This window comes from Miscanthus floridulus, chromosome 6, assembly GCF_019320115.1.
Source record: "Miscanthus floridulus cultivar M001 chromosome 6, ASM1932011v1, whole genome shotgun sequence".
NCBI lineage: Eukaryota > Viridiplantae > Streptophyta > Magnoliopsida > Poales > Poaceae > Miscanthus > Miscanthus floridulus.
The window spans coordinates 28892748-28909351 of NC_089585.1; the positions used below are offsets into that span (position 1 = coordinate 28892748).

General features: G+C 47.7%; 1 protein-coding gene across 1 annotated transcript; it reads left to right on the forward strand.

Annotated features, from left to right (window-relative positions):
* The first annotated feature begins 8694 nt into the window (after positions 1-8694).
* On the forward strand, positions 8695-15795 carry LOC136461947 (uncharacterized). The gene is made up of 2 exons (XM_066461340.1): positions 8695-9364; positions 14963-15795. The coding sequence occupies exons 1-2, from the start codon at positions 8701-8703 to the stop codon at positions 15070-15072; spliced, it is 774 nt and encodes a 257-aa protein (XP_066317437.1). The 5' UTR covers positions 8695-8700; the 3' UTR covers positions 15073-15795.
* The last annotated feature ends 809 nt before the right edge of the window (positions 15796-16604 follow it).

Consider the following 16604-nt stretch of genomic DNA (forward strand, 5'->3'; position numbering starts at 1 on the left):
AGGGCAAGATGCCTCTCCCCAGATAGGGTCAACTCGGGTGACTTTGAAGCGGATGAACTCGAACACAGAGAGAGATGGTTGTGTGGCTCTATACCATCGATTAGAGCCGCATGGGCCCATGTCACTCTGCCCCTATCCCTTTGTGGCCTCGAGTCCTTTTAAGGACTAGCCCTAGGAGTGGGTTCCCTAAGCATGACATCAGGGTCATGGTCACTGGCTGGTTGCCTTGCACATGGGCTTGGGAGCTTTTGGGCCTCCCTGGCCGTGGTCGTGACTTATCGACATGCACTTGGTGTGTGATCGCGTACGCACTCTGTGGTCATGATGATCGAGGGCCGCTCTACATGTGAATCCTAGGGGCGATCAACCTCCTCGGATTCTCTACGTCTTAATGGAGTTCCTGCGCGTTATGGCGTGTCGACTCATTTCCTGAGGGCTTGTGGTGCCTGTATTAGGGCGGACACCACATGGGCATGGTTTGCTTCCCTGATCGCTGCCACATAAATAGTTCCCTCTACCTAAGCTAGTCCCTTACCTTGTTCTCGCATTCTACCATCATTCTTGCAATCTAGAGGACAGATAGAAGGAAAGGGGTCAAGTTCGTGAGGTTTACCTCTAGATCGTGTGTGTCGCCGTTGTTGCCATTTGCTTCACTGCCTTTGCCCCTTCTTTTGCCTATGTCACAAGATGGGAGAGTGGGTACCTTCATTGGTGACGGAGGCAAAGTTACCGCGCCTCGTGGTGGAGGGTCTCCTTTCACCGAAGGAGGTCACCGGATAGAGGGCTCCTATCGGCGAGATGGTGCCCCACCCGCAGCTTGGGGAGGCGGTGTCATTCATTGACTTCCACAAGCATGGGTTCATGGTCCCAGCGTCCGACTTCCTCTGTTGTTTCCTTCACGAGTATGGAGTCCAGCTACAGCACCTTCCTCCCAATGCGGTGTCGCAGCTGGCGGGCTTCGTTGTCGTGTGTGAGGCCTTCCTAGGGATAGCTCACAACAAAGACCTATTTTGGAGGGTTTTCAAGGTGAAAACTCACAAGGTGCATGGTTCTAATGGTGGTGTGCTTGCTCTCATGGGTGGGATGAACCTTCAGATGCACCATGGGGCCTCTCGCAGTTACCCGTGCTTGCCGTTGAAGTCTTTGAACTCTGACTGGCATGGACACTAGTTCTACATTCAGGATGATGCCACCGCTCCCCTCCCTCCTTTCTCTGGTGTCGCATCGGTGAGGCTAGCCTCGTGGAGTTGGGAGTGAGATCCTTGAAGGCCGGGTGTCGGCCGCCTTGATGGCGCCACGGTTTTGCAGACCATGGTTGAACGATAGGTTCAACCGCTGAAGCAGCGAGCGACCCTATTGTTCGATTATTTCGAGATCAAGGATCCAACCCATGAGACCATGGAGATGCTCGGGGTCTCTAAGATCACAAAGCAGGTTGGGGCTGGTCTCTTTTGAGACCGTTATTGCGGTCGAAAGCGTGGTGGAGGCGTTCTCGACATACTTTTGGCCTAATCTGGTAGGCCGCCTTGATTCGTTTTCCTTTCTTTGTTGAAGGTTATTGGCTAATTAGTTTTGTTTCCATAGCCTATGCCCTCATTCAGCTCCCCATTTCCATCTCCCTTGTCTCAAGGGGCATCGAACATGCCACACAGGAATAGGCGGCTGCTAAGGAGAGGAAGCACCTCAAGCGGGAGAGGGTGATTAAACACATGGAGCGTCTGAACCGCGGAGCTTCATTGTTAGATGATGATGATGAGGAGGGCTCTGAGGGAGAAGATGAGGACCTGGCGGTCCTTCAGAGCACCCCCGATGTCTCAAGTAGGTCCAGCGATGGCGCCGAGCCAAGCGATGCCAACCGCCCGGTGGGTGTCACAATTGAGGAGAGTTTTGCTCGGAAGCAGGGCGACTTCATCACTGCTGAGAGGTCAGAGCCTAAAGTGTCCTTGCACCACCGTTGATTGTAGCCAAGAATCTTTGTGCATGGCTTCTGTCACCCCCTCCCTGATGGAGCTCGAGGCTCCCATCCATGGAGAAAATGTCGAGAGCACGACAGAGACGAGCACCGTGACTAGGGTGGACGACGAGGTTTGCCGCCCTTCCTTGGAGATGCTTGGAGAAGAGGACCAAGACCTCCTCCGGGACCTTCTTGCCAACATGGCGGTTGAGCACCCTATGTCCCTAGCGCTCTTCGAAGGGGTATCAGAGCCTAGGGATGTAGGTGCCACTGGGGATCACAGCAAGGGAGAGATCAGCACTACCGACGCTGCCGGGGGTGCCTCACTAGCCTCTAGCCCAGCGGCGCTGATGGCGGTGCCTCCTGCCATGACCTCCTCTGCTAAACTTCATGCAGAAAGGTAGATCATCCTGCCCTTCGTGGAACGCTCCACTAGGTATGCCATTCTTTGATTTCTTCCTTATTATGCTTGTTGATGATACTTTAGTTGTCTGATCTTGTCCATCTTCATGATGTAGAGGGCCCCTCTCAGGGCTCATAGTTCTAAGGCCCTCGGGGAGCAATGCGCACCCTCCGGTGTGGCCAAAGTCATTGGGCGATAGCACTGCTTCGGGGCAATGACCAGGCTCCCTTCAGCATGGCCCTACATTCGCCCCTCGAGAAAGTGCTTGACCTAGGCAAGGACTCCTTTCATGGCCCCATCCCACATGCTCCAACATGGCATTGTTCGCGGTGGATGATGTGGTTGAGCGAGCCACGAGGGAGGCTGCCTTCTGAGGCTGCATAGAGGCCTAGCTTTAGATGACCGACGAAGTGGCGGTCCAGACGCAGGTGGATTTTTTGGCCTTCTGACTCCACTGTACATATTTTGTTTTTGTTGCGATCGTTTGATCATTCTCCTTTCTGCATTGGATGGCTAAAGATTTCAGAGGATAAGTCTCGGTTCTTGCATTTGGCTTATCAGGCACAAGCAGTAGGTGCCACCGACCATGGCCATCTAGAAGCGGTGGAGGCCAAGGTGTAGCACTTACGCAATAAGTTGGAGGCTTCTATGAGGTTGAGGGAAGATCTAACCTGCTAGGAAGCGCTGGCTCAGTCCTAGATCGAGGCTCTGACGTCCTAGATGACCGGTCTCAAGGACATGATGGTTGTCTAAGAAACGGAGCTCATCTCGGTTGGCGTTGCTCGGGATATGGCCGAGCAGGGGCATCAGCACCTCAAAGCAGAGTGCCAGAAACTACGCTCCGCCTATAGCAATGAATCTTCCTCTATTTTACATTATGTCTCTGTTCTGCCATCGTGTCTGGTTATGAACCATCTGTCTCTCTATAAGGTTGCACACAAGGGTGCTCTCGGATCAAGAGGAGAAGGCGACTGCTGAGCCAGAAGGTGCTAGAGATGGACACTCGGATGGCATGCTGACCTCCTTCAGATGGGCTCTTTGTGACATCATGCTCGGTGCTGGTTGAGGGAATGCCCAGCTAGTGCCTCGTCTTGACGAGGCCATGTCTCCACATGGATTCCCTTATTTCTGAGGGAGTTCATCGTGGTGCTCACTGCTGCCCTAACAGTTGGTCGGCTCGCACTATGATGGCATCGACTTTGATGCCCTTTAGCTGAGGATGTGCACCGAGGAGGTCTGAGAGTGATATCCTTGCCATTGGAAGCTCCACTACTCGAGATGCGGAGGTCCTCGCGAACAAGGTGTCGACTGCCACCGTTCCGTCTCTAGTTCTAGGCTTCCAATGCATAAGGGTTTTCTAGTGCAACCGACAAACCTTTTGGGTGTAACCTTTTAGGATTTTGTGTATGGCTTTTTTGTGATGGACATGTTTGGATTTTGTGATGCATGGTTGGTGGATTTCGTTTGTCATTCTGCTGCCCTTTCGCTTTTTATTTTCATTCAAATTGGAATGTGCTTCATTCCCCCTAGCTCTATGCTCGTGGGTACGTGTTTTAGCCTGTGGGTTGGCCCATGGGGCTAAAAGGTACGCGATCCATCAGAGCGACGAAAGCATTGAGAGTAAGTCGTAGATCCAGGCTCAATGTGAGAAGAAAGTGAACGAGCGCCGAGAGACTTCTTTCCCTTCATTCCTTTCACACTTATCGAGCGAGTGCCTTGTTTTCTTTTAGACTCATGCGTGGGTGCTTGGCTTTGCCTAGGAGCTAGTCCATGATGCTTGCAGTGGAGCGACCTTTAGTGCGAGCGAGAAATCGATACTCGGGTCACCGGTTCATCACGGCGGGAGGTGCTTTTGGGAAAAGTTCAAAGTGGATCAGTCACTAGGACAATGACAAATAGTGTTGTGTCGCATGGGGCATGTGTGTGCCTATATGTATAGCCCTTGTGAGTGAGTCGTATCCGGCTATGAGTGCGAGCCAGATTGAGTCACTTGGGAATTAATCAATACTGGGACGAGGTGTTTGGACATCATACTCTCTGGTTTGCTCTATGGGTCACCTCTAAGTTCTTGGAATCATGGGTAAGCCTACATGTTTATGTGGATGCGCTTGGGTAGAGATGTTAAGGTCAAGGTGGACGTGACTGACCGATGCACCAGAAGCTGTCGTGGACCTGGTTGTTGTTGCTCGAGACGCGACGAGCCCCTGAGCGCCTGTTCGGTGTTGTTGCGGTCCTTGGGCCACGAGCTGACGTGGGTGTTTCTTTGTTGCTTGAAGTGGTTGTAGCTAATGTGGGTCGGTCTCTTAAGCCACCTTGGGCAGCCCTTGCTGGCCCGATGTCCTCGGTGGGCTCGTGAGCCCCCATGGATGACTTCTTCATGTCCGACCTGTTGTAGTTTCTGGCTAGGAGGGCTCATGCATTCTAGATCTTGAGCCCTCATGGCACGACAACATCATTGACTTCACTCCTCCACTTCTGGGTGTGGTTGCTGCTCTTAATGAAGAGCTGGCGTGGACCTGTCGTTGTGGAATCGGGTTCTGAGGGCAACGCTGGTTCGGTCCGCTCAAGCGTGGTGCGTGGTGCCCTCGGGGAACCTCCTTCCTCGGATGCATGTGCTTCCATGTAAGAGTTGATAGTTCGCTAAGCTATGATGGATCAGTTCATCTGCCATGCGGGACCGAGCCCTGGTTCTGGGTTTGGCCTTGCGAGGCAGTGGTGTCGGGTAGCCACCTAATCACCATCGATGATGCGGTGCAGCGGTGGGTGATCTCATTGCTTGTGTATGCCCTGACATGCTGCGTACCACTGGTGGCGAAGACACCGCTCGGGGCATGGCTCTATCACCGGACCCAGGCCTCCCACGCAATCGCCCTAGATAGGGTAGAAGCTGGTGATAGGCGTTGACCCATTGGCGTGGATGACCTTAGTGGTTCCCCTAAAAGGATGTGGCCAGTCGAGGCCATTCCGTGGGTCAACTCACTTGAGCCACGGGCATTTGGCTTCCCTAGGTGGAAGATTTGGCCATGGCTGGTGGCGAGGGAGGGTACTGGCCCCCCTATATAGGTGAACTATAAGATGCTACCTCTAAGGGTAGTTTCGAGAGTGTGTCTGCCATAGACCATGGGATCCAGAGCTCCAGGACAGAGGTTCGGGCCACGGCTAAAGGCGGACGTGGGCGCTGGCCCTTCGACGCCGATGAACTCGTAGTCTTTTGTGGTGGATGTTGCCACCATGGGACATTCCATGAGTGAGTCCACCGATGGTGCGAGGAGCCATCGCTTCCTTCTCAACAATCGAGAGTGTGTGGTTGTCCCCTACCTAGCGCGCCAACTATCAGTGTTTTGTAAACCAAACTAGTAAATTTATATGATTGTCGCGCTGCTCTAGGAAGACGATTGTAGCATCCAAAAGATATGATGATTTATACTAGTTCAGGCCAGAGCCCTGTGTGTAGTCTTAGAGATGATCGAGTGTGTGTTCCTTGCTTGAATGCTTTGAAGTTCTTACAATGGGGTGCAAGAATGGTGGAAGAGGTAGGAGAGCTAGAGTTAGGAGATGAATTGCCTAAAGGAAAGCTTCAGGAGTCTAGAGATGTGTAGAATGAATTCAAGATGAAGATATGGCTGCCCTGGCTGCCCTTATATAGAGTTCAGGGACCTGGGCATGTACAAAGAAGAAGGTTCTCCCTGACCAAAGGGTCATGAGCCTGAGGGAGGGGCCTAGCTAACTTGACTTGCAAGCTACGCCGTCTTGTGAAGTATGCCTAGGGCGTGGTTGTCATCATGGTCTTGTGGCCACATCGTGGCATGGTGTGTTGTGGTGCTACTATGTCGGTCATGGCGGCACTGTAGGCACGACATGGTTCGCTAGCTGTCCTGTGCGACGTGGTCTCCGCCGTGGTCTTCGTCATCGTCTCCTGGTTTCCTAGGGCGTCGTACAGGAGTTGGTAGCCACCCCAAGTCATCGATCACCTAGTTGGCTTGTGGAGCTGGTGGCCACGATTCTGAGCGCTGGGGTCATGGCTCCCACCGGTTTGGTTGGCCTCTAAGTCAAGGCCTTTCGTTGTGGATCCCCTCCCGTAGTGGGTAGGATCATACATGCGTCTTATCAGGCCGTATCTGGATGGTGGGCATCGTACCGACTGTCACTACTGGGGTGGTGTTGTCTTGTTTGTGGCGTAGGGATGGCGTCTAACCGGACCGAGGTGACATGTTGTCCCCTCGGTCCTTACGAGGTCAATGCGGCGTGCCTACTCTTGTTAGAGCGAGCACGTTCAGCTAGGCTTGACCTCTCCCCGTCCCTCCCCTGGGGTCGGGACTGATAGAGAGGTCATGAGTCCCTTGTGCGTCGTGCGGCTAAGGAAGAAGGGAGTGGTCATGGCTGACCCTGGACTTGGCATCCAGCCTAGTTCACTTGGCTCAGCTAGGCCTCTGTCGTTCGGGCCTTCACTAGCTGGTGTATCAGTGGGTCCGCTCGGCCTGCTAACTAATAGTGTCTTGAGACACCTGAGGATTATAACCCCAACACAAAGGTATGGAGTTTCTTCCAACTCCTATCTGTTCTCAAGACCACCACCAAAGTAGTGAGTTTGAGGGTCCCACTAAGTTAATCGGGGTAATACAAACTTTTTGGAGCACCTCAAAAAGTTAAGAGTGCTACATGGGCAACCTCTAGCCGGCTAGGAACCTTGCTCCAAGAGTAATGAAAACCACCTGCGACTAGGGGTTAACCAAGTGCTTGAATAGGAAGGAGCTTGATCTTCTCTCATCTCTCTCAAGGCCAATCACCACAAGGAACCACTCAGATTTAGAGCTTGATGGTTGGGAGCTTCAATGGAGGAGAGAGAAATAATGCTAGTCGGCTGGAGTGAATGAATGAGGAAGATGCTCATTGGGAGAGGGAGAGAGGAGGAAGAATAAATACCCCTGTGCTCCCATAGAAACGGTCGACAAACAGATCGTTGAGGCTCCACCCATAACACACGGAGGCTCCATGGTGCGGAACCTGGCGCGGTTCCGCGCAAGACAAAAGATATGAATGGTTACCTTTTGGCTGTGTTACGCTAGATGTTTTGTGTGTTGTTATGGATTTGTGAGCACTTGGTTCATCCCAGCATATCGGTGATATTCCCTTTATAGTATGACTTGTCCTATATTCAAATTTAAAAGGTAAAATGGATTTAAACTAGTCCAACTGAGCTTCCAAACCATTCCTTTCGAGTTTTTTTGGGGGGTCTCCTTTTACATGTCATGCACCCACGATGATTAATTAGATGTCAACACTTAACAAATATAATTAGTTCCTTAATTGTATAATCAACATCACCAAAACCCACTTAGAGCTTGTTTGCACTTACAAATACAACTATTTGTAAATGGCTATATCAACCGTAACAATCTAGATCAACCTGTCGCATATGGTTGGATGGTTTTCATGCATTAGATCTGTTTTTGTAAAGAGCATCCAATGAGTAAGATATGAGGGGGGTAGAAACTAATTAGGTTATTTTATTTGTAATATATAAATATAGATATAGATAGATAGATAGGATAGGCAGGTAGAAAGATAGATATGAAGTAAAATAGATATAGATAGATAGATAGAGTTGAATATGTTTTAGGATGACTCCTCTTTAAATGATTCTTGGAAGGAGGCAGAGAATACTTTTTGCCGCTCCGGCTGAGCCAAAGTGACGCATGCCAAACAGTCCTGTTGTCTATTGTGCACTAGAAAACAATGTTGTTGGAGTCGAGGTTGGACGCACGCCAAACAGTGTTGTTGTCTATTGTGCAGTAGAAATTAGTGCTGTTGGAGTCGAAGCTAGACCCACGTCTACCGAGAGTAGTAAAAGTTTCCTATTTTATCCTTTTCTGCTTTTTGCAATTTTTTTATAACTGATATTTCTAGCAGTAGAAAAAAAAGAGTCTGTCTATCTAATAACCATGTGTTTTATGTAGTTTCAACACGTGAATTTTTTTTGCAGTCATAGAATTAAGATCTAATAGTCTCTATCCTTCTTCTACCTCCAGCCTTCTTCTACCTATAATCATAAATCATGAGATCACATTTCCACATGTTACAAAAAAATTATTTTTTTCTATATAAGGACAGAAAAAAAAAAGTTTCCTAGTCGGCAGCTACCTCTGCTGCTACGACCCGCTCAGTCACGTTACGTCCACTCGTACGACCAGTCGGCAGGCGCTTCTTGGGACCCGCTTCTTGGGACACGCTGCGATCCGCTCCGTCACGTTGACTACAGTTGAAAGAAGAGATTTTTTTTTTACTAAAACACATGTACGTTGTCATTTAAAAAAAATCAAACATTCCTTCCCTCGGGGGCAAAATGAGATCCGCCGCACCACCGTGCCCACTTCCCAACCCAAACCCCGATGCGTCCCCACCTCCGGCGCCGATGACACCGCGCGCCCCGCAGCTTCGGCACCAGCCGCCGCACCTCGTCCTTTCCGAGGCAGTCGCCTCCTGGCACCCCTTCCACAAGAAGCCCTGTCACTCGGACCGCTCCACCGCTCCCCCCTCCTCGGCCCGCCTCCCTGCAGAGACTCCGACGCCTGCCCCCTCGGGGGGCGGTAGCGGCGGATCCTTCCGCTGGTTCGGGCTCCGCAAGCGGCGCCGCCGCGGTGCGGGCTCGCGGTCCGTGTCCGGCCGCAGCAGCGACCGCCGGAGATCCGGCACGTGCTCCGACTTCCATTTCACGTGCGGCGCCGGTGGCGGCGGCGCCACTGACTCCAGCGGGGAGATGTGGGCGTCGGATGTCGGGGAGATGCGGATGAGGGACGTGCCGATGGTGACGGAGTTCGGCCCGGCGCCCGTTGGTGGGGTTGGTGCCGGGAGTGGTGGCGGCGCTGCAGCGGAGGCAGCGGCCGCCGATTCTGGGTACGGGAGCGAACCTGGGTACCGTGGCGACGTGGAGCTGGGATATGGAGATGAGATCGACGAAGAGGAGGAGGATGGGAAGCAGCAGCTGTTCTGGGGCGGGGTGATTGGAGGTGATAAGCGTCCTTGAATTCAATTCTTTGGATAGTCACTGCTTTTAGCTTTTGGCACTGTTGGCAGCATTACTTTGTGCACTTTGATTTAGAATATGTTTGTTGGAACATCTTCGTTTGTTAACTTTGTAGATTGAGATTCTGGTGTCGATGGATATTTCTTGTTTGGGATCAAATAATTCTAGGTCATCGCGCTCATCTGTTCTTGGCTCCCGTAATGTGTTGTTAGTCTCGCTTGTTGGTGTTGATGTCTGACCATAAATATCTGCGGTGGATTAGTTGAGTCAAAACAGTTTTTAGGGGAAATGCATTTGTTTACCGAATACCCATACAATATGCTTGTAGTTGTATGGCTGACAAAATGACTATGCCTGATTAATATTCCTTTATACTCCTGGTCACAAATATATATTTTTTTATAACAAGATCACAAATGTTTGTTTTTCATGGCATTGATGTGACCTACAAGATGGAACTTTGACTAGAAGTATCTATAAAAAATATTGTTTCGAATATAAAGAGTTACTCCCTCTATCCTGGAATGAGAAGCGTATTTTGATCAGAGAAAAGTTGTACAAAATTTATTTGACCCTTAATTTCTCTTGCAATATGTTGTCATTTGCTAAATAATCAATATCATTTCAGAGGCACTTTGAATGCAAATATATTAATGCAAGTTTCATGTCCTAAACTTGTATATAACTTGACTAACTGATGGTTGAAGTTTGTAAAATTTCACTTTTCCCTGTACAAAATACGCTTATCATTCTGGGACGGAGTGAGTATATATTATGGGAGTATTTTTTTCATGTAGTAATAGCAATGCTATTTTGTCAATCTATATGATTTTTTAGCTACAGATGGTCAAAGCTAAAAACACTTGACATGGGACAAGCCTAAAATGATTTATATTTACGATGGAGGAAGTATAGTGTTACCTCAGATAATTTGGTCTGGTGTGGGGCATGCTTTCTATATGCATGTCAGTACATGTATAGTATCAGTATAGTGTTACCTGAGATAATTTGGTCTGGCGTGGGGCATGCTTTCTATATGAATGTCAGTACATGTATAGTTATCTCTAGACTTCTTTTATGTTCCACCTATTTTTGATCTGTATTGAGATCTGTGAGCTTCAGATTGGACTAATGTAACTAATGTAAACAAAACAATGAATTCCCAAAAATGATTTCTTGTTTAGGTTGGCGTGTACATGGTATGTTCTTAACATGCACATTTTTTGATCCCTTTCCCTCAAAATATCTGAGACTGATCCTGTGGTACTGCAATTTTAATCAGGCCAAAGCTGACCCTGTTTGAAACTGGTAGCAAGGACACTCCTAGTGGGTTTAATGGTTTATGCAATCTGACCAAATATTCCGTTGTTGCAATCCAGCGATGTGGTTCATTTTGATATGGATTTCTTATGTTGGGTGTCTTTTTGTTGATACATTTTTCCGATGTTTCCATTTGTTTCAAGATTTAGCTTCGATATGCATGAAATCTCATTTACATTTGAATTTTCGACATATCTCATCTACTATTTTTTTTTGCAAGTAACATTTAGCGAGCTGTCTTAGGGTAAGCCTTATGGGTGGGCGGAGGGCCAGCCCACCTGCCTCTCATGGCAATGGATAAGGATTAGGAAAGAGATTAGATTATATCAGGTTACTTCCTTGTTTAAAGGGCAGACCCAGTGCCGGAGGCTCCCACACGAGTGGGGTCTGGGGAAGGGATAAACCGAGACAAGCCTTTCCCCCGCAAAATCTGCGGAGAGGCTGCTTCGAACCCACGACCTGGTGACTCAGTGAGACAGCTCTCACCACTGCACCAGGCCTGCCCTTCAGGTTACTTCCTTGTTTCTAAAGATTAATTTCTTAGGGTTCAAGTCTCCTCTCATCTATATAAGGATGGAATAGTGTCTCCGTTCAATCATGCAATGAAGAAGAATTAATCCAATTCCCCAAAATTACTCTAGTCTCCCTCCACGCCGACTTTGCCCGGCCATCTTCCTGGCAATGGTTATAACCAAATGATCTAAGGATCATAACATCTGGTATCAGATTGCTTTGGTTTCGATCCAATCCCATGGCTTCTACTACCGACGGTTTCTACGCCCTCGCTGAGGGGGCTCATCACATCTCGGAGGACTTCCATCATGTCTCCGCACTGGTCCTCCGTCTCCTTGACTGGATCGACACAAAGATGGAGCGTGAACGCTGGGCAGCAGTATGCCTGCAGACAACACTCTGTGGACTCCTGGCACGCCGGCTGGTGCAGTCTCTCCGTGGGGAGCAGCATCCTGCTGTCTGTCCTAGAGCCCTCACGTGGCCATCATGACAGGAGCAGGCAGCGGTGCGCCTGCAGGCAGCAGGGTGAGGCTTTCATGCCCTGTGGATGGTGCGGAAGATGCTTGTGCCATTCAGCCTGGCGCCATGGCGAATCGCAGCCTGCATGTTCCACTGCTTGAACTCACCTATACTTCATGCGGCTCCAATTGAAAGTAGAGGTCTGGGTATGGAACCTCCCTGCGTGGCGATCGACCAGCACAACGCAACGGCAAGCACTGATGGCAGCTCAATCTTTGTCAAGAATTGCGGCGGCCGTCTCGTCTATTCTGGCACCCACCTTGGTTTTGTTGGGCAGGCCCGGCATACTAGTGGGCTGCTACATCCTCCACTCCTCAGCCCACATGAAGCCAACTGTCAGGCTATTCCCATGGGATCCAGGAGGAATGTTGTTGCCTGCTGAACTCCTGGTGTGGTGGTCTGTAGTGCATGAGACGACACCTCAATGGAACCAGTAGCACCAAAGGTTGCAACTCTGCCCTCCAACAGGTGGCACACCATCATCCTTGTGCCTCAGGATGGGGTTCACCTACGATTGGGGACACGACACCAATAAAGAGTCCAACTTTATTTCGTGTTTTAGTTTCAAATAACAAAACTAAGCCGAGATGTAAAAGGCTTAACCATGAGTTGAGTCCTCCTAAGAAGGTCTGCAGAAGCTCGTGGGCGAGCTGCTCGTAATGGGTGGAGATGTGTTATGGGTGGCCGGAGGGTCAGTCCACCTGCCTCTCACGGCAAGGGATAAGGATTAGGAAAGAGATTAGATTAGATCAGGTTACTTCCTTATTTCTAAAGATTAGTTTCTTCGGTGTCAACTCTCCTCTCATCTATGTAAGGATGGGATGGTGTCTCCTTTCAATCAGGCAATGAAGAAGAATTAATCCAATTCCCCAAAATTACTCAAGTCTCCCTCCACGCCGACTTTGCCTGGCCATCTTCTTGGCAATGGTTATCTCCAAATGATCTAAGGATCATAACAGTAAGTACCGTTAATTCCAGATTCATCTGAAAGAATAGTGTGCCATAAGTCTGCTTTTGCGTTCAGTTTGATTCCTCATGAATTCTTTTATTTTATTTGCCCGCTTATTTAGTTTTGGAAACACAGCTCTGCCTGAGGCTACTAAACCATGAAACTTCAGAAAAATGGACCAAGTTAATGCATGCGCCAAAGATCTGAAAGGGTAATTGTGTGAAATTGATGGTTTAATGTCTGGATCACTGGCTTGGGTGGTGCTATGGTAGCAGGCTAGCAGCACAGCAAAGTTCAAGCACATGGCTGAAGAAGGGGCAATACGTAGAGTAACTCCCAAGATAGGAATAAAAATAAGATGTAATAAAAAAGGATAGACGCAGAAAGTTCCTATTGAAATAAGATCTAAACAAGGAAGAGCACTCGCCATTCATTGGTTATTAGAAGCATCCCAAAAGCGCCCGGGTCGAAATATGGCTTTCAAATTAAGTTATGTATTATTAGATGCTGCCAAAGGGAGTGGGGATACTATATGCAAAAAGGAAGCGAGTCATAGAATGGCAGAGGCAAATAGAGGCGTAGAGCTCTGAGTAGCACTTAGTATCTCCATGTAATGTTAGCCCATTTAAGGAGGCCCAGCCCCAGCTTGTGCACAGCAGCTCGTCCATGCAAAGGCTTTTGTCGCTCTCGCTGCCTCGATTTGTCTTCACCGTTGTAGGCGCTTCTTCTTTTTCGTGTTGCAGCTGGCAGTGCTCTTGTTCCCAGACCCCACCCATTGACACATTGTTAGGGGACATGTGTCTGGTGGCCTGTGCCCTCAGTGGCCCTACAGGCAGCACCGCAGCGTCCAGGCCCCAAGTAGGCCACCGGCTTCGCTGCAGCCTGCAGGGTGCATGTGCTGGAGTTGACACATTGTCAGGGGACAAGGGCTCAGGACAAGGGCTCAGGGCACCAGCTAATCCTTTTATTATTTGTGGCAAGATTCTGCTGTTCCCTCCCAAATTATTCTGTTGTTTCATTCTTGAGCTCTGGAATTTGCTTGGTTTGGGAGCTGCAGCTTCCCTCCCTTGTGCTGCGCTAATGAAAATAACAGAATTGGCTAATCCATCAGTTAGGGGTTTGGGAATGTTCCTCGAGTCTTCAGTTTTCTTAGCAATTTTTGTTCGAATATATTCTGGGATTGGTTAAATGCTGGGAAGTCGCTGAGAAAGCAATTTCATGTATCGAGAAACTGGGGTTGGATAAATCTTTTTTTTTTTGGTAATTTTCTACCCACAGCTGCTCTAATAAGTGTTTCTTGAGCATTTTAGATTGGTATTATTGGTTGCGTTCCTTGTTACATCTATTGTACCATTTAGTTTAATGCTACTAAGATTTTGGCCTTTCATTATTAAGCCCTTCCTTTACTCCATTTCTGATCCGCCACTGGGTAGCTTGGCTAGTTCTTGATTGCTAGTGAATGATAATGCCATGTCTTCTATAGATGGGAAGCCATGACAATCAAATTTGACCTCCCTTTGAGGAAACATTTAATTTTTCCTTTACTCCTAGTTTATTTTGAGGGAACAAGTAAGAAACAAACTCTTCCACACCTGCCCAGAAGCCAGGTCGTCATATGTAACTCTGATCTGATATTGTCAGCCCATCGTGACAAGGTAGCGAACTAGCAATTGTGCATTTTCCATGACTTGGAAGGGTTGTTGCAACACTTTTTTTTCAATGTGAAATACTGTTGTTCCATACATGTCTAATGCCTTATTGCATTTGGTAATTCAATGCGCTTGTACACTAGAGTAAGAGTTAAGAAAAAAAATCAAAATTGCTACATTAGTTCTTGATTAAGGATTTAAGGAAAAAAAAATCTTTTTGACATACTTTCAGAATTGGACATGTTGTTTTTTTTGCAAAGATTAACTTGTCATACACTTGTACCATTCTGGATAGATGGCTAGTCCTTATGTTTGCTGCAGTCAACTGACTGAAGATAGTTTTTATTTCTAAAATTGGTGGATGTCTGGTGCAATTGTGATCATGCTATCATGAACTCATGGCCCTTGTATAATGGTATTGGTTTCCTGCAGCTACCACTACCGGAATCGTTCTTGGATTTTGGATTTATTTTTTTATGTTGCAATGTATGCTCTTTATCTGTGCAGCTGCCACAACCAGAAGCGTTCTTCGATTTTGGATTTATATTTTTACTATGTTGCAATGTATGCTCTTTATCTGTGTGCTCCTAGAAGCTTTGCTGATTACGGTTCTTTTTCCCCTGCATTGCAGATATGAATAAAATGAAAATCAATGGTGACAATAACTTTGGGGAGCAGAAGAGCCATCACCGTTGCAGGCGCAAGAAGCATGATGTGAGGATGTTGGATTCCTTGAGTTGAAGAATTATGTAGGGAGCAGAAGAGCCATCACCGCTGCAGGCGCAAGAAGAATGATGTGAGGATGTTGGATTCCTTGAGTTGAATTATGTAGCGCTAGAAGTGGTAAAGCGTCTATGTATGTGTTGTAGTGTTCCTTCACTTGCAGCAGCTATCATCGGATAGCGTGTCTTTGTTGTAGCATTCACTGATAGAGCAGGCAACTAGTTACCAGTGTTTCGAGTTCTTGTATGGTCACAGAGGTTTCCCTGACAGTAGATCCCTAGTTTCTGGGCGACAATTTTACATGAGTTTATCTATGAATGAAGGCTTCAAAGTGTAGCGAATGTGCTAAGAACATGCGTCTTCTTGGTTGTTTTGGTACACTTGCTATCATGCAGTCGCTGCTGGTCTGACGGCTTTTCATTTTGAGTTGAGTGCGTGATTGATACAGCATCAGTCAGCTATTTGGGTGCAGTGATTAATACTGCCGTTGGTTACAGGGTAGGCTAATGTTTATGCGAATTATTTGTGTTTGCTTTGAACATCTGTAGTTCCCCTTTGGAACCGCTTTTCAATAGCTGCTGCTAATGTTTAGTCAGTGTCTTGCAAACTTCGTGCCCTGGATGCCTTGTTTCGTCCTAGTCGTGGTTCGATGTCTGGGACCTCTTGTGCCTCTGTAGTCGGTTGTCATTCCATCTTTATTTCTTCATCCTAGTTGTCGTTGATGTCTTCTTGTTCCCCCATTTTCTTTCTACTAGTCGACCATTTCCTTTTTCTCGTTTGTTGCTCTTTGCTCGCCCTGTGATATTTAGGCCCTGTCGTTGTAAACTGTTGTTGCTCTTCTTAGGGAAAATACATCGATGTTAGGCAGTTTCATGTAGTGCTATATAATCTTGAGTCCTTAATAGACTATATAACAAGACGGCTGTTTCACGAGACATTGACTTCTTTCCTTTATCCGTTTTCTTCTTTACATCGTAAAATTCTACATGGCTCTACATAAGATCTATGGATGACTTTTTTTTCCCCTCACTTCATTCCTCCTTCGTATCATAAAAAATGATACATGAATTTGTATGAGATGACTCATGATACTTTTTTTTTTGGAAAAGGAAGATTTTATTTCATCCCAAGATCAGGACTTATGATACGAAGGAATGTATTTGCTCTTAGTAAATAAACTATTGCTGGAAAAGAGAGCCGATTATCCCCACACAAATGACACAAGTGCCCCTAGTCTCGGTATCTTTCTGGGAAAATAAGGTGTCCAGTCCAGATTTGATCATCTCGTAAGCAATGACTTAAGCAAGCAATACGGCAATATAGAGTACTTAATTAATTACCAGCGGTGTCAAGTGCACGAACGACAGTACAATCATGTGCCTAATTTGATTCTGGCATCTTGGTTGGACTTGGCAATTAGCATCGTTGATATATCTGGTGCAGTTCTTACTATAGTTTGGAATTGGCAGTGTCCTAATCTGTTCCACTAACCAGCTAATGGACAAAGTATTGGTTCGTTCCTCGTATCTTCGAGATCCTAATATAACATT

Bases quoted from the DNA above. Each gene is read 5' to 3' on its own strand.
- LOC136461947 (XM_066461340.1), top strand. From the start codon at position 8,701: ATGAGATCCGCCGCACCACCGTGCCCACTTCCCAACCCAAACCCCGAT. The intron at 9,365-14,962 runs GTGATAAGCGTC...CCTGCATTGCAG, and splicing joins CTGGGGCGGGGTGATTGGAG to ATATGAATAAAATGAAAATC.